The sequence below is a fragment of the Heterodontus francisci genome, chromosome 8 (genome assembly GCF_036365525.1).
Source record: "Heterodontus francisci isolate sHetFra1 chromosome 8, sHetFra1.hap1, whole genome shotgun sequence".
Lineage (NCBI taxonomy): Eukaryota > Metazoa > Chordata > Chondrichthyes > Heterodontiformes > Heterodontidae > Heterodontus > Heterodontus francisci.
This window is the reverse complement of record NC_090378.1, coordinates 77906734-77922644: the sequence shown is the minus strand read 5'-3', so window position 1 is coordinate 77922644 and position 15911 is coordinate 77906734. Positions and strand designations below refer to the sequence as shown.

Sequence of the window (15911 nt, the reverse complement as noted above, 5' to 3'; positions counted from 1 at the left end):
CTGTCTGTTTCAGGTGGACAAGCTGTTCTCCCATTTACAAGTACCCTCGATGTTGGCATCAGACAGGCCTTGGGCATCAATGGACAGGCTGAGGTGCCCCTATGATTTTAAATTACTGGCTGCTCATTATGCCTCATAACTGCCCATTTAATTGTTAAATGATAGCTGGCAGTTAAAAATTGCCTCCACTCTGTAGAATCACAGATGACAAAAGGGCACATGAACATATTACTGGTGAGCAACTGGCACCTGTGGACTGTTCTTCAGTATTACTAATATAGTTAGTAGAGTAAGAGAGGAAATGGTAGAATAAAAAACAAAATCATAATCACTGTGTCTTAATTGGTGAATAACAGCAATAAACTAAAATAAATTTCCATGTTAGAACATTGATGTGAATGTGTCATTCATGATCTCTCAGCTCTAGGTGGCCCTATTTTTATGACTTGTAACCTTAAAACATGAAAAATGAAATAATCCATTTTTTGGTAAACTAATTGTTTACCCTATTCGCTTTCTGCCATCTCTATTGGCAGCCTAACTGTGGGCTCCCCTAACCAGCAGGCTAACCTCTTGGCTTATTGTGGTCCTTTTTCCATACGGCTGACAGATTAGCTGCTCTTCTGGCCTTTTGTGGCCCTGAAATGCAGGCTGATGATGCACACTCTACTCCATGAACATAATTAACGATGTTCCCTGCAGGAGGTAGACTGTCTACTTTTTTGGTCTGTTGGGGTCCATGGCTAGCAGGCTTGACGCATTACTGGTGAGCTGGCCACGGTTCATGGCTGTGGAGGTACTTATGTAATTTTTTTTCCTAATAGCTTTCCTTTCACTTAAAAGGGAAGTGCATTCTTCTGAACTGTCAGGTAATTGTAGATCTTGTGGGTACTTTCTACATACTTAACAACAGCTTTCTCAATTGCCTATGTTTCCTCCTTTAGAACTGATGACCATCGATAGATTGGATCTGTTATTTCAGACAGAACTCCCTCTAATGTGACACTGTGCAGTTCTGCTCCTGTGATGTCAAAAATGGGGGAGGAGGGGGATTCAAAATTGCAGGGAAACAATGAACGCCCACCACCATGCCCCACCTTCAGTTCAGTGAGCTGCCTGCGAGCACTCATTGAGTGTAAGACTGCTCACTCTATTTTAATGAGGCCTGAAGCTGAAATGGTTTAGGCCCTCCACTAAATCCATTAAGTGAGTGCCGTGGACACGCCAATACCTTTGCGACCAGCTTGGTAAAAAGTTCAGATTTTCCCCAAAGAAGTCTTAACCACAGCCCATTGTTCCTACTCGTAATGTCATCAGTAGAACTTCATGTTGATGACCTGCACAAAATGTTTGCCATTACTTTTAAAACATAGAAACAAGGAGCAACTTAAAGATACCAGCAGGTTTATAGTTAGCATTTTGTGACACTTATGTACAAAGTCTTTTCCTTTTAACTTTACATTTGCTTGTGAATTGAATCCTCTAGTGATGCATGTTCTATAATGTGCTGTGGATATCCTTCCTTGCAGGTTCTGTCTGGAGGTCGAGTGCTTGCTATCACCAGCACTCAGATTAGTGACACTGGCAAATACACATGTGTAGCAGTGAATGCTGCAGGAGAACAGCAACAGGCCATTGACCTCAGAGTTTATGGTAACATTATTACAAATCTTTCACTTATTTCTCCAATCCTTTTTGCATATATTCCCTGAGAGGATGCATTAAAGCTAATCTGAGTCATCTGTACACAAGATGGTTCTTGCTTTCCAGCAATAATATTGTCACAGGACTACAATTAATGAGCATTCATTTCCCATTTCTTTGCGTAGTCCATATCAGTCATGCTCCATGTGTGTCTTCAGCTCATTAATAAAACAGTAACATAAGAAATAGGAACAGAAGTAGGCCATTCGGCCCCTCAAGCTTGCTCCACCATTCAGTAAAATCATGGCTGATCTGATTGTGACCTCAACTCCACTTTCCTGCCTGCTCACCATAACCCTTGACTCCCTCGTAGATCAAAAATCTGTCTAACTCAGCCTTGAATATGCCCAAAATCCATCCTCCACTGCTCTCTGGGAAAGAGAATTCCAAAGATTAACAACTGTCTGAGAGAAGAAATTCCTCCTCACCTCCTTCCTAAATGGGAGACCCCTTATTTTGAAACTGCGCCCCCTAGTTCTAGATTCCCCCATGAGGGGAAACATCCTCTTAGCATCTACCCTGTCAAGCCCCCTCAGAATCTTATACATTTCAATAAGATCATCTCTCATTCTTCTAAACTCCAATGAGTATAGGCACAACCTGCTCAATATTTCCTCACAAGGCAACCCCTTAATACCAGGAATCAACCTAGTGAACCTTCTCTGAACTGCCTCCAATGCAAGTATACCCCTCCCTAAATAAGGAGACCAAAACTGTACACTGTGGCCTCACCAACGCCCTGTACAGTTGTAGCAAGGCTTCCCTACTTTTATACTCCATCCCCTTTGCAATAAAGGCCAACATTCCATTTGTCTTCCTAATTACTTGCTATACCTGCATGCTAACCTTTTGTGATTCATGTATGAGGTCACCCAGATCCCTCTGTACTGCAGAATTCTGTGGTGTCTTTCCATTTAAATAATATTTTGCTTTTCTATTCTTCCTACCAAAGTGGATAGCCTCACATTTTCCCACATTATACTCCATCTGCCATATTTTTGCCCATTCACTTTACCTATCTATATCCCTTTGCAAACGCTTTGTGTCCTCCTCACAACTTGCTTTCCTACCTATCTTTGTATCGTCAGCAAATTTGGCTAAAATACACTCTGTCCCTTCAAGTCATTGATATAGATTATAAATAGTTGAGGCCCCAGCACTGATCCCTGTGGCACTCCACTAGTTACAGTTTGCCAACAAAAATGACCCATTTATCCTGACTTTCTGTTTCCTGTTAGCTAGACAATCCTCTATCCATGCTAATATATTACCCTCAACACCATGAGCTATTCACCATAAGTAGTTCTTAATCCTTTTGTTTTGCTGATTGTAGCTGTGTTCTTTTGTCTACAGTACAGGTAAGCAGCAAAACATTTTCCAAACCCAAATTGGATCAAAATTCAGATAGCCCTATAAATCCAAATTTATTCCAAAGTCTGATAAAGGGAAAAGCATCTCTGTCGGATTTGTTGGTTCTTGTCCCTATCTTGGAATGGCCCTCCAGAGTTTGGGCTGCATTTGTTGTCCCTACCTGCAGGCTTTTGAATGAATATTGTGCTTTAATGCTTCAAAATAAAAATAGGGCACTGTGAAGCAACTGGCCCATCTGGAATGTGCCTTCTAAGTCTTCAAGTATAGAACGTGATATAGTGGCAAGGTTATCATAACTGTTCTTATATAATATTTTACATTAGAGGTGAAATCAGTCTGAACTGTGTTAGGAACATAATAACAAAAATGGAAAGGGCTGGCAATACTCAACATGTAAGGCAGCATCTGTAAAGAAAGGGAAAATGTTGGTGTTTCAGGCATATTCTTTCATCAGAGTGTAGCAAAATCATTGGGAACACTTCAAGATGACCAGTCTGACAATTGGAAGTATGATACATCTTTTGTTTTTTAAAAGTAAGGCAGGACGTTTATTTGAAAATATTACATCTTACTACGTTAAATCAAATGGTTATAACAGCATTGAGAGCATCTTGTACAGATAAAATGACCTTCAAAATAATGGCATCAAACTTGTGCAGTAGAATATTTTACTCAATTATCTCCAATTCTGCACAAAGAGGACATAAGTTGTGCAATGTTTGCCATAATGTTATCTTACAAATTTGAGTCCCATTCTAGTCTGTTGTCTGCGGAAGTGGTGTTGTCCATCAGGGTTAGTGTCTATTGAAAGTTATATTGTCCAATAGGTATAGCAATTATACATCTCATTTCAATATAGTAATGGGGAATATGTCTTTATCTCATTCTGGTAGTTGAGGGATGCATTCTTATTCACATTCCATAACCTTTTAGGTTTCAGTTTAAGACAAAATTTTGTGAGGAAAAGGGATTGACATATTTCGAGTACTCATCCCATCACCCAGCTTACACTACAGCTGCAAATTCACATGTGTTTGCTACTGCTTGCACTAAAACATTGGGGGGAGTTTTATCGTGGCGGTGGGGGTCTCGCTGTCCGGAGGAACCAATGCCGGGATCCCTGCATCGCCTCTTCTACTGAAGGCCTGTCAAATTAAGTGCCAATCAGGCATTTAAGTGGACAGCGGCGGGCCTTTCACGAGATCAAAGACCCCGTCGCGGAAGTCCCGTCCTTGCAGATCAGCCAGCCAATCATAGGCTGGCAGCTGCAGCACCACTGCAGAGGCAGTGGCTGCTTCTGTAGCTGCACCAACCAGAGGCTAAGGAGCATCGCTGGAACCAGACTTCAGGTAGGTCTGGGCGGGAGGGGTCTCGGGGTGGGCAGGGGGGGGCAGTCACAGGGGAGGGCGGAAGGGCGTTCAGCAGCAAGGGCAGGGGGATGGCCCTCAGCGGGCTCCCCCCTTCCCAATGCCAGGTCTCTCGCTCGTTCAGGCACCAAGTGCCTTTTGGCGGGGACCCACCCCCAGAGCCGAGAAGCACGTTTTCGGGTGCCGTGCTTCCCGTGTGGTGACAGGGCTGCCCACTACATGGCTAATTGCAGCTGTAGCGGGAAGAGGCCTTAATTTGGGGTTAATTGCCCAGTTAAGGCCTCAATTGGTGGCGGGGTGGGAAGGCCATTTACAGGCCTTGCCGCCCCATACTAATTTTTTGCAGAGGCGGGATGGTGGCAGGAACCCACCCCCGCCACCATCCCACCTGATTTTATGCTCTCTCCACCTCCAAACCCGCCACGGGGGAGGGCATAAAATTCCCCCTGTTAAGTGCAAATAGTGCAGACATATGGCTTTTGACCACATTGACAATGATAAACACTTCTACCCCTGGTTACTGAATTGAGAGTTTATTGTGCATTGGATTGTTGTAAATGTCAAGGGGAAATTAGACTTCAGTAGCAAACAAAAAGCAAAACATCTGTTGAGCTGGCAACTTAACACCTCAAACTACCTGCACTGAATCAAGGCAGGTGTAAAGAAAAAGTGAGCAAGCATATTCATTTGTGATCTTCCTGATCTAAGTGGAATAGGGTTGAAGTGTGAACAAGATTTGTATCAGCCGTACCCAGCATGAGCCAGCACTGCACAAAACATGTTTGAACCTGCTCCAGATTTCACTGGAAGCAATGGGAGGTAAAATCATATAAATTGAGAATGTGTTCCCAATAGAAAGCCTTTTATATAAAAAGAAATGCAATTTCATACTCTGTTTAAAAGAACAGAAAGTGCATAATCATTTTTTCATACATCCACCTTATGCAAAGCTCCATATTAACCCATATAGTGCCATGTTACATCAATGCCCTCGTATTCTATAAACTTCTAACACTGGAATTGGCATAGTGGAACTGATGGCTGATTTAGAGCACTTCATTTGAATAAGACAGTTCGCCATTGGGAAAGCTGATATTTGGGCTATAATGCATAATGTGGAAGAGTTAAAGCTGACCAGTTTTCCAATCTAATGAACTACAGAGAGGTAGGATGCAGTTTAAGACCTACAATTGAATTGTTGACCTCAGCTGATTGAGTGTAGCATCTGAAATGTCACACTTAGTGACTAAGTAGGAAAAGGATAGACTGCAAGATATATTGAAGATACATGATCCCTTGTTGCTCCTGAGTTATCAGATTAAGGAATATAAATCATAAATCTTATATATTATGGTTGCGTTCTGGTATATGCTACCAAGTAGTAAAATTACTCCTCATATGTTAATTAAACAACTAAAATAACAAATGTAAATTTTTATTTGAAATGTGAACTAAAGTGATGCATGAAGAACAGACTATTTCCGTGTAAAATGTTTCTTTCCATACTGTTCTCTCTTTTCTCAATCACAGTGTGATTTCTATGAACTATAAAATGAAAATTATTATGAAATCATCAGATTTGTTTTAATCTTTTTATAATACAGCAAGTGTTTTGTAAGAAGTATTTCACTGCTTGCACTCACACTTGTGACATAAATGTAAAATTTGGTATAATAAAAGCAAAATACTGCAGATACTGGAAATCTGAAAGAAAACCAAAAGTTCAGGAAATACTCAGCAGGTCTGGCAGTATCTGTGGAGAGAGAAGCAAAGTTAATATTTCAGGTCAGAGACCTTTCATCAGAACTGGCAAAGGCTAGAAATGTAATAGGTTTTAAGCAAATAAAGTGGGGTTGGGGCAAAAGAGAACAAATGGGAAGGTGTTGATAGAACAGAGGGTCACAGAAAATAACTGACAAGGAGGCCATGGGGCAAAGGCAAAGACAAAGAGTGCAATAATGGTGTGGTGAGAGACAAAGCGTTAGTGCAGAGAGGGTGTTAAATGACGGAATAATGAAAGCCCTAGCCAAAAGCAAAAACATGAAAACAGTGGGCAGGCACATAGTAAAAAAGTGTAATGATGAAACAAACTAAAATAAAATAAAAAGAAATAAAAATAAAAAATGCAAAGTAAAACTAATAAAGGGAGGGGGCAGTCTTGCTCTGAAATTATTGAACTCAATGTTCAGTCCGGTAGGCTGTAGCATGCCTAATCAGTAAATGAGATGCTGTTCCTTGAGCTTGGGTTGATGTTCACTGGAACACTGCAGCAATCCCAGGTAAGAGATGTGGGGATGAGAGCAGGGGGTGTGTTGAAATGACAAGCAACAGGAAGCTCGGGGTCATGCTTTCGGACTGAGCGAGGTGTTCCGCAAAGTGGTTACCCAATCTGTGTTTAGTCTCCCCAATGTAGAGGAGACTGCATTGTGAGCAGCGAATACTGTATACTAAATTGAAAGAAGTACAAGTAAATCACTGCTTCACCTGAAAGGCATGTTTGGGGCCTTGGATAGTAAAGTTTTGGTGTTTTATTTTCTATCCTGATCCAGCATTTCTGGTCCTCAAAGGGTTAGGATGCTCAGGATTACTAATGAAACATGACTAATAGGGGTTTGGTATTGTAATTATGAAGAGTTTTTGAAAAAAACTATTAGGTTATTCTTCTAATAGTTTCACACAGCTGTAGTTTAAAGTCTGGTAAACACATTCAGTGCGACCAGATATTGCTTGTACTGTTCTAAATAATGTTTAGAAGAGCATGTGCCAACTCAGTATTGATTCATGTGGCCAACATGGTGTACCTTGCCAGCTGTTAGAACTCCAAGCCAATAGCTCTCCTTTCTGCTAACAAATCCAGAATGCTGTAATCTATTTAGCCTTCTGATGCTTTGTTATATTCCACTTTGGTTGCTGGCAATGTACTAAGAAGCATAAATTTATTTTAGGAAGTATTTTCTTACCAAAAACTGGAACATGTTTTGCAAGTTTATTTGCAGTTCTGTCTTACTTAAATCCATTTATTGCAGGCTTGGAGAAATCTGCAGCCCAATCATTGTGGTTCGTAGGCCAAATGGCCTCCTTCTGTGCCATAAATTTTCTGAAAAGTAGCAATGAGTCATTTGAGTGAGTCTTCAATATGGATCTGAACCAACGTTCCCACTATTTCTTTTGGCACGGGTGATTTATTTAAGTGTGGGACCCATTGAATTTTCTTTGTCTGGCCGAGTAGACACGGTATATTAAAGGGTCTAATTTGTGCACGGCCTGCTTTTGGGTTGCTGTGCAGCTGCATGGCTTACAGGGAACATTGATCTGAACCACAAGATAGAAGGGCTAAATCACCTTGTCTCGTGTCTATTCTCAACGACAGTTGCTTGCATTTATACAGCGCCTTAAACATAGTAAAACATCCCAAGGTACTTCGTAGGAGGGTCATCAAACAAAATTTTACACCGAATCACATAAAGCGATATCAGGTCAGATGTCCATTGTAGTTGTTGCAACCGACAATAACTCAATAACAAGCAAAATCACCTGAGCCACAACCAGTAAATTATCATTCTTTTAATACAGTCTACCCCAAATAAGTTGGTCATTTTTTGTGTTTTTATCCAATGATTCAAACTAAATAACTTTAAATTAAAATGAGTCGATTGATCTGGTTCAGATTTTCCTTTTCAAATCCACCTCTGCAAGTCACGTCCAGTGAAAAGCATACAACTTCAATTTTGCACTTTTATGTAGATGAAGCAAATCAGACAGTAATGTTTATGCTGCTTGCCAGACCTGCAACTGTGCTGGCTTCCTCCAAGTCTGCTTTTAAGGTTCGGTTACTCTAAAACTGACTCTGCAATTTTTTTTATGTTATTCTTTTGATTCTGTTTTACCCTTCAAAATGATGCCTTCTGTAGACACCTTCATTCCAATGAAGTAGAGGAGGAACAAGCCTTAAACTTCTCTGAAAGCTCAGCTGAACAGTCATTTTTCATGCTTGGCTAATAGAAAATAGACTTGCTGCTGGATCCAGCAACATCTGTCCTTTCGTTTGCTCCTATCCACCCCAACCAAAATGAGATGTTTAAAACTAGCATATTTCATTATTGTGCGAAAATTTCTGCCCGTTGACTATGAATGGGCAGTCAATCTTTCTCATGTCTGTATAATAATAACTTTTCACAATATTTTGGGTCGTGTCTCAATGACTGAAGAACATTTCTTACTCATGTCCTACATGCACAAAACACTGATTATTTCAAATGTGTTAGTCAGGCCCCTATATAAAATGCACCATCAACATATAACACATTGAAACTTGAATCGGATTCTAGACCTAGTTTTGGTGCCTTTTATTTGTTTTATTGAGTACAAAATAAATGTGTTTCACTTTATTCCTGATCCATGCTGCAAATTAATATCTGGAGCATATAGCAAGAGTATAAATGCATCCCAGAGTAATGTAAATCTTTTTTTCAGTTCCGCCAAATATTATGGGAGAAGAGCAAAATGTTTCAGTTACCATCAACCAAGCTGTTGTGCTGAAGTGTCAAAGTAATGCAATTCCTCCTCCAACTCTCAGTTGGCTGAAAGATGGAAAACCTCTGCTCAAGAAGCCAGGGCTTACTGTTTCTGACAATGGAAGTACTCTAATGGTAAGTCATAGCAGTGTCATCCACCTGTAGAGATCCTTCCTGCATGTGTCATTTTTCTTTTGTGGGTGTACTCTTGGAATAGGTGTTTCTGAACAGCCTTGCATTGGTTGTAGAATCCTAAATAAACAAAACTACCAATGAAAAAGATTGTCCACATAGCGCAGGATTTTTAGGCGCTCCCTGCCTGCTTGGCCTCAGCTACAGCTGCAGGCGCCCTGTGGAGGACATTTTTAAATTTAAAAATGAGGTGCCCTCTCTCTCTCTCTCTCTCTCTCTCTGTCTCTCTCTTTTACCTGAACTGCAGGTTGCTGCTGCTTCTGAGCTGGTGGACCTCCTACAAGCCCTCCAACTTCGAGAGCCCACCCACCATCCTTTATTGGACAGCGAGCCCACCTTCTAGTCATTAATTACCCAGTTCGGAGAAAATCTCTACTGTGTGACTGATTCCCACATAGGGCAAGGTTGTGACCCCTATTTGACCCTGACGTCAGGGTCCCAACACAAAGGGCAAAATCCTGCCCATACTGTTGTCATTTTACCTTGACAGTCCCACTGTTCTCTTGCTCCAACACCTGCTGTCACGAGTTTGGGAGCATTCACTATGTGCACGTGAATGCTGTAAACCCAGTGGAAGCATCGAATCAAGCACAATTAAGAATGTTGGAGTATATGTGGGAGCGCTGAATGAAGTACAGCTGCGCTGTGCAGTACCAATAATGACACCTACAGGCATCTCCATTTCTATATCTTGCGTGACCATGTATTGGGAAGAAATCATAAAGATAACATCACAGGAGTACTTAAAATAAATTTATTGAATGGTTTATATTAAGCCGTAGTTGCATTTCCACAGTGTTTACATTTATTGTAAACTGTTGCCTTGTTGCTTATAAATTAGCAAAGACTGTGTGGGGAAATTTGGGCAAACTTATTAGAAAATTCATGTATTTTAAATGTTAGCTACTGCTAGTTGCAAGCCACAGAAAATAATGCTTATGGTCTTGTATACAAAAAAAATTCAAAGATATTGGGTCATAATCTGTTGTAGTGATGTATCTAACAGTCTCTGCTGTTACCCTTGCACATTTAGGTTTTTAGGTTTGCTAAAAGTGTGAGCTGATAATGTTGCAGTGAAGGAAATTAGGTATCTCGGATCTGAATGAGCAGGCCAAGCAACTGTGTTTCTCTTTAACCAACCAGATTGAAAGATTGTAAAGTTAACAGTGCAAAGACAGAGAAGGAAATGTAAGTTAGAGTGGGTGAATTCAATGCTAAATGAGGTACAGAAACAGAAATAAAGAGAGGGAAAGTAAGCTTGAATTCAGAGAGAGATAGGTAAAGTAAAAAAAAAATTGACATTTTAAAAAATCTCCAACAACAATAAAACCTAAAGGAATGATACTCCATGCTTGTAGTAGTTAATTTTCAGTGCCAAGGCAGTTGGCTGGCTGTAATTAACACACATCAAATCACTAAAAGGGCACTTAACTGAAATGGACAATGTTTAGCTTTCTATGCCAAGTCCGAGCAGACTCGGAGAGCGGAATTCCAGAGCGGTAAGTATAAAAAAAACTTACCTCGGAGATTCTCGGAGCAGACTCAGAGGGCGGAGTTCCAGTGCGGTAAGTATTAAAAAAACTTACCTCGGAGATTCTCGGAGCAGACTCGGAAAGCGGAGTTCCAGAGCGGTAAGTATAAAAAAAAAACTTACCTTGGGGATTCTCGGAGCAGACTCGGAGAGCGGAGTTCCAGAGCGGTAAGTATAAAAAAACTTACGTTGGGGATTCTCGGAGCAGACTCGGAGGGCGGAGTTCCAGGGCGGTAAGTATAAAAAAAAACTTACCTCGGGGATTCTCGGAGGGCGGAGTTCCAGAGCGGTAAGTTACCTCGGGTGGGGAAAAAAAACTGAAAAAGTGACATCACAGGAAAGCTGTGACCTGATTGGCTGCTGGGAATCTGTACCGAATTTGAAAATAAAACTGATAAAAATTCATTAAAACACTAATTCACTAATTAATAAGTAGAGTAACTAAACCAGAGGGAGGAGATTACTGTATTTAGTTAGCATTTAGTATTTATTGTAGAAATCTAGCACTAGGGACCATATAGTTAAGTGTATCATAATTTAGTAAGGATTTAATAAGTATTTATTTTATATTAATTAACTAATTAGTGCTAGAAATGTCAGTTAGAGGGGTGAAGTGCTTCAACTGTGAGATGTGGGAGGTCCGTGACGCTTCCAGCGTTCCGGGCAACTACATCTGCAGGAAGTGTACCCAGTTGCAGCTCCTCACAGACCGCATGGATCGGTTGGAGCGGCAACTGGATGCACTTAGGAGCATGCAGGTGGCGGAAAGCATCATAGACAGGAGTTTTAGAGAAGTGGTTACACCCAAGATGCAGGCAGATAGATGGGTGACCGCTAGAAGGGGCAGGCAGTCAGTGCAGGAATCCCCTGTGGCTATCCCCCTCTCTAACAAGTATACCATTTTGGATACTGTTGGGGGGGATGGCCTATCAGGGGAAAACAGCAGCAGCCAGAGCAGTGGCACCACAGCTGGCACTGTTGTTGAGCAGGGAGGGACAAAGCGCAGAAGAGCAATAGTTATAGGGGACTCTATAGTCAGGGGCACAGATAGGCACTTCTGTGGATGTGAAAGAGACTCCAGGATGGTATGTTGCCTCCCTGGTGGCAGGGTCAAGGATGTCTCTGAACGGACAAGGGGCATTCTGAAGGGGGAGGGTGAACAGCCAGAGGTTGTGGTACACATCGGTAGCAATGACATAGGCAGGAAGAGTGATGAGGTCCTGCAGGGGGAGTTTAGGGAGTTAGGTAGTAAGTTAAAAAACAGGACCTCTAGGGTTGTAATCTCTGGATTACTCCCTGTGCCACGTGCCAGTGAGGCTAGAAATAGGAAGATAGTGCAGCTAAACACGTGGCTGAGCAGCTGGTGAAGAAGGGAGGGTTTCAGATATCTGGACCATTGGGCTCTCTTCAGGGACAGATGGGACCTGTACAAGAAGGATGGGTTGCATCTAAACTGGAAGGGCACTAATATCCTGGCTGCAAGGTTTGCTAGCGTCACTCGGGAGGGTTTAAACTAGTGTGGCAGGGGGGTGGGAACCAGAGCAGTAGGACAGCTAGTGAAATAAATGAGGAGGACATTGTAAATAAGGCCAGTAGGACTAAGAGGAAGAACAGGCAGGGAGATGTTGCTGAGCACAGCGGGACTGGTGGTCTGAAGTGCATTTGTTTCAATGCGAGAAGTATAACAGGTAAGGCAGATGAACTTAGGGCTTGGATTAGTACTTGGAAATATGATGTTGTTGCTATTACAGAGATTTGGTTGAGGGAAGGGCAGGATTGGCAGCTAAATGTTCCAGGCTTTAGAAGCTTCAGGCAGGATAGAGGGGGATGTAAAAGGGGTGGGGGAGTTGCATTACTGGTTAAGGAGAATATCACATCTGTACTGCGGGAGGACACCTCAGAGGGGTCATGCAGCGAGGCAATATGGGTGGAGCTCAGGAATAGGAAGGGTGCAGTCACGATGTTGGGGGTTTACTACAGGCCTCCCAACAGCCAGCGGGAGGTAGAGGAGCAGATATGTAGACAGATTTTGGAAAGATGTAAAGGTAACAGGGTTGTGGTGGTGGGTGATTTTAACTTCCCCAATATTGACTGGGACTCAGTTAGTGCTAGGGGCTTGGATGAGGCAGAATTTGTGAGGAGCATCCAGGAGGGCTTCTTGAAACAGTATGTAGATAGTCCAACTAGGGATGGGGTCATTCTGAACCTGGTATTGGGGAATGAGCCCGGCCAGGTGGTCGAAGTTTCAGTGGGGGAGCATTTCAGGAGCAATGACCATAATTCCATAAGTTTTAAGGTACTTGTGGATAAGGATAAGAGAGTCCTCGGGTGAAGGTGCTTAATTGGGGGAAGGCTAATTATAACAATATTAGGCAGGAACTGAAGAATTTAGATTGGGGGCGGCTGTTTGAGGGTAATTCAACATCTGACATGTGGGAGTCTTTCAAACGTCAGCTGATTAGAATCCAGGACCAGCATGTTCCTGTGAGGAAGAAAGACAAGTTTGGCAAGTTTCGAGAAGCTTGAATAACACGGGATATTGTGAACCTAGTCAAAAAGAAAAAGGAAGCATTTGTAAGGGCTGGAAGGCTAGGAACAGATGAAGCACTTGAGGAATATAAAGACAGTAGGAAGGAACTTAAGCAAGGAGTTAGGAGGGCCAAAAGGGGTCATGAAAAGTAATTGACAAATAGGATTAAGGAAAATCCCAAGGCTTTTTATACATATATAAAGAGCAAGAGGGTAACCAGGGAAAGGGTTGGCCCACTCAAGGACAGAGATGGGAATCTATGTGTGGAGCCAGAGGAAATGGGCGAGGTGATAAATGAGTACTTTGCATCAGTATTCACCAAAGAGAGGGACTTGGTGGATGATAAGCCGAGGGAAGGGAGTGCAGATAGTCTCAGTCATCTCATTATCAAAAAGGAGGAGGTGTTGGGTGTCTTGCAAAGCATTAAGGTAGATAAGTTCCCAGTGCCTGGTGGGATCTACCCTAGAATACTGAGGGAGGAAAGGGAAGAAATTGCTGGGGCCTTGACAGAAATCTTTGCATCCTCATTGGCTACAGGTGAGGTCCCAGAGGACTGGAGAATAGCCAATGTTGTGCCTTTGTTTAAGAAGGGTGGCAAGGATAATCCAGGAAATTATAGGCCGGTGAGCCTTACGTCAGTGGTAGGGAAACTATTAGAGAGGATTATTCGGGACAGGATTTACTCCCATTTGGAAACAAACGAACTTATTAGCGAGAGACAGCATGGTTTTGTGAAGGGGAGGTCGTGTCTGACTAATTTGATTGAGTTTTTTGAGGAAGTGACGAAGATGATTGATGAAGGAAGGGCAGTGGATGTTATCTATATGGACTTTAGTAAAGCCTTTGACAAGGTCCCGCATGGCAGACTGGTACAAAAGGTGAAGTCACACGGGATCAGAGGTGAGCTGGCAAGATGGATACAGAACTGGCTCGGTCATAGAAGACAGAGGGTATCAGTGGATGGGTGTTTTTCTGAATGGAGGGATGTGACTAGTGGTGTTGCACAGGGATCAGTGCTGGGAACTTTGCTGTTTGTAGTATATATAAATGATTTGGAGGAAATTGAAGCTGGTCTGATTAGTAAGTTTGCTGACGATACAAAGGTTGGTGCAGTTACGGATAATGATGAGGATTGTCAGAGGATACAGCAGGATATAGATCGGTTGGATACTTGGGCGGAGAAATGGCAGATGGCGTTTAATCCGGACAAATGTGAGGTAATGCATTTTGGAAGGTCTAATGCAGGTGGGAGGTATACAGTAAATGGCAGAACCCTTAGGAGTATTGACAGGCAGAGAGATCTGGGCTTACAGGTCCACAGGTCACTGAAAGTGGCAACGCAGGTGGATAAGGTAGTCAAGAAGGCACACGGCATGCTTGCCTTCATAGGTCGGGGCATAGAGTATAAAAATTGGCAAGTCATGTTGCAGCTGTACAGAACCTTAGTTAGGCCACACTTAGAATATTGCGTGCAATTCTGGCTGCCACACTACCAGAAGGACGTGGAGGCTTTGGAGAGGGTACAGAGGAGGTTTACCAGGATGTTGCCTGGTCTGGAGGGCATTAGCTATGAGGAGAGGTTGGAAAAACTCGGATTGTTTTCACTGGAACAACGGAGGTGGAGGGGTGACATGATAGAGGTTTACAAAGTTATGAGCGGCATGGACAGAGTGGATAGTCAGAAGCTTTTTCCCAGAGTGGAAGAGTCAGTTACTAGGGGACATAGGTTTAAGGTACGAGGGGCAAAGTTTAGAGGGGATGTGCGAGGCAAGTTTTTTACACAGAGTGTGGTGAGTGCTTGGAACTTGCTGCCAGGGGAGGTGGTGGAAGCAGAAACGATCGCGACGTTTAAGAGACATCTTGACAAATATATGAATAGGAAGGGAATAGAGGGATATGGGCCCCGGAAGTGCAGAAGGTGTTAGTTTAGGCAGGCATCAAGATCGGCGCAGGCTTGGAGGGCTGAATGGCCTGTTCCTGTGCTGTACTGTTCTTTGTTCTTTAGTTCGTAAATATCAGCAAATACAGCAACATCACGCCATTCAATGGAAGGCAATGGTGAGCCAAACAGTGAGATGCTGTTTATATGAAGCTAGCGGTAGAGCATTCACATTCAGACAGCAACCTTTAGATGTCTGCATTTAACCGCACAACTGCGCATACCTGAAGTTGTTGCTGCATTTGCATATAAGTATCTGCGAGCGCCATTAGTCTCACCATTATTTTGACAGCATTTTATGGGCCAATATTCCTGAGAAGCATTGGTCGTGTTCTATCTAATTTGATCAGCATTCAAAGCTCCTCAGTTAGGTGCAAAGATACAAGCTGAGAAATGCCTTAAGTGGCGCCCTTCTTAAGTGTCTGCTGTATTTGTGTGGGAAAATACCATTCTAAACCTTGCAAATGGCTGAGCAACTATTGCCATTGGCCCAAATTTTCCTTTCAAAATGGAGTTATTGGTGCTCACCATTGTTTATTATGAAATGATACAGCAACTTCAGGCAAGGGACAGATGTGCTGTTAAACTCAAATATCCAAATGTTGCTGTCCTGGTTGCTCCACTCCGCCTTTAGCTTCACGAAAACTGCATCTCACTACCTGCCTTATCATTGACACACATTGAATGGTATGAAGTTGCTGTATTTGTACGGTAGGTATGAACTAATCTCACCAAAGAAAGTTGGACCTTGGCTATTCCAGAC

General features: G+C 42.5%; 1 protein-coding gene across 2 annotated transcripts in view; it reads left to right on the top strand.

Annotated features, from left to right (window-relative positions):
- Window positions 1–15911, top strand: part of hmcn1 (hemicentin 1) — a 740737-nt gene that overhangs the window by 456284 nt on the left and 268542 nt on the right. For both annotated transcript variants that reach the window (XM_068037415.1, XM_068037414.1), the window contains exons 40-41: window positions 1530–1653; window positions 8916–9091. In XM_068037415.1, coding sequence (XP_067893516.1) covers window positions 1530–1653; window positions 8916–9091 — 300 coding nt within the window. The remainder of the gene's footprint in view (window positions 1–1529; window positions 1654–8915; window positions 9092–15911) is intronic.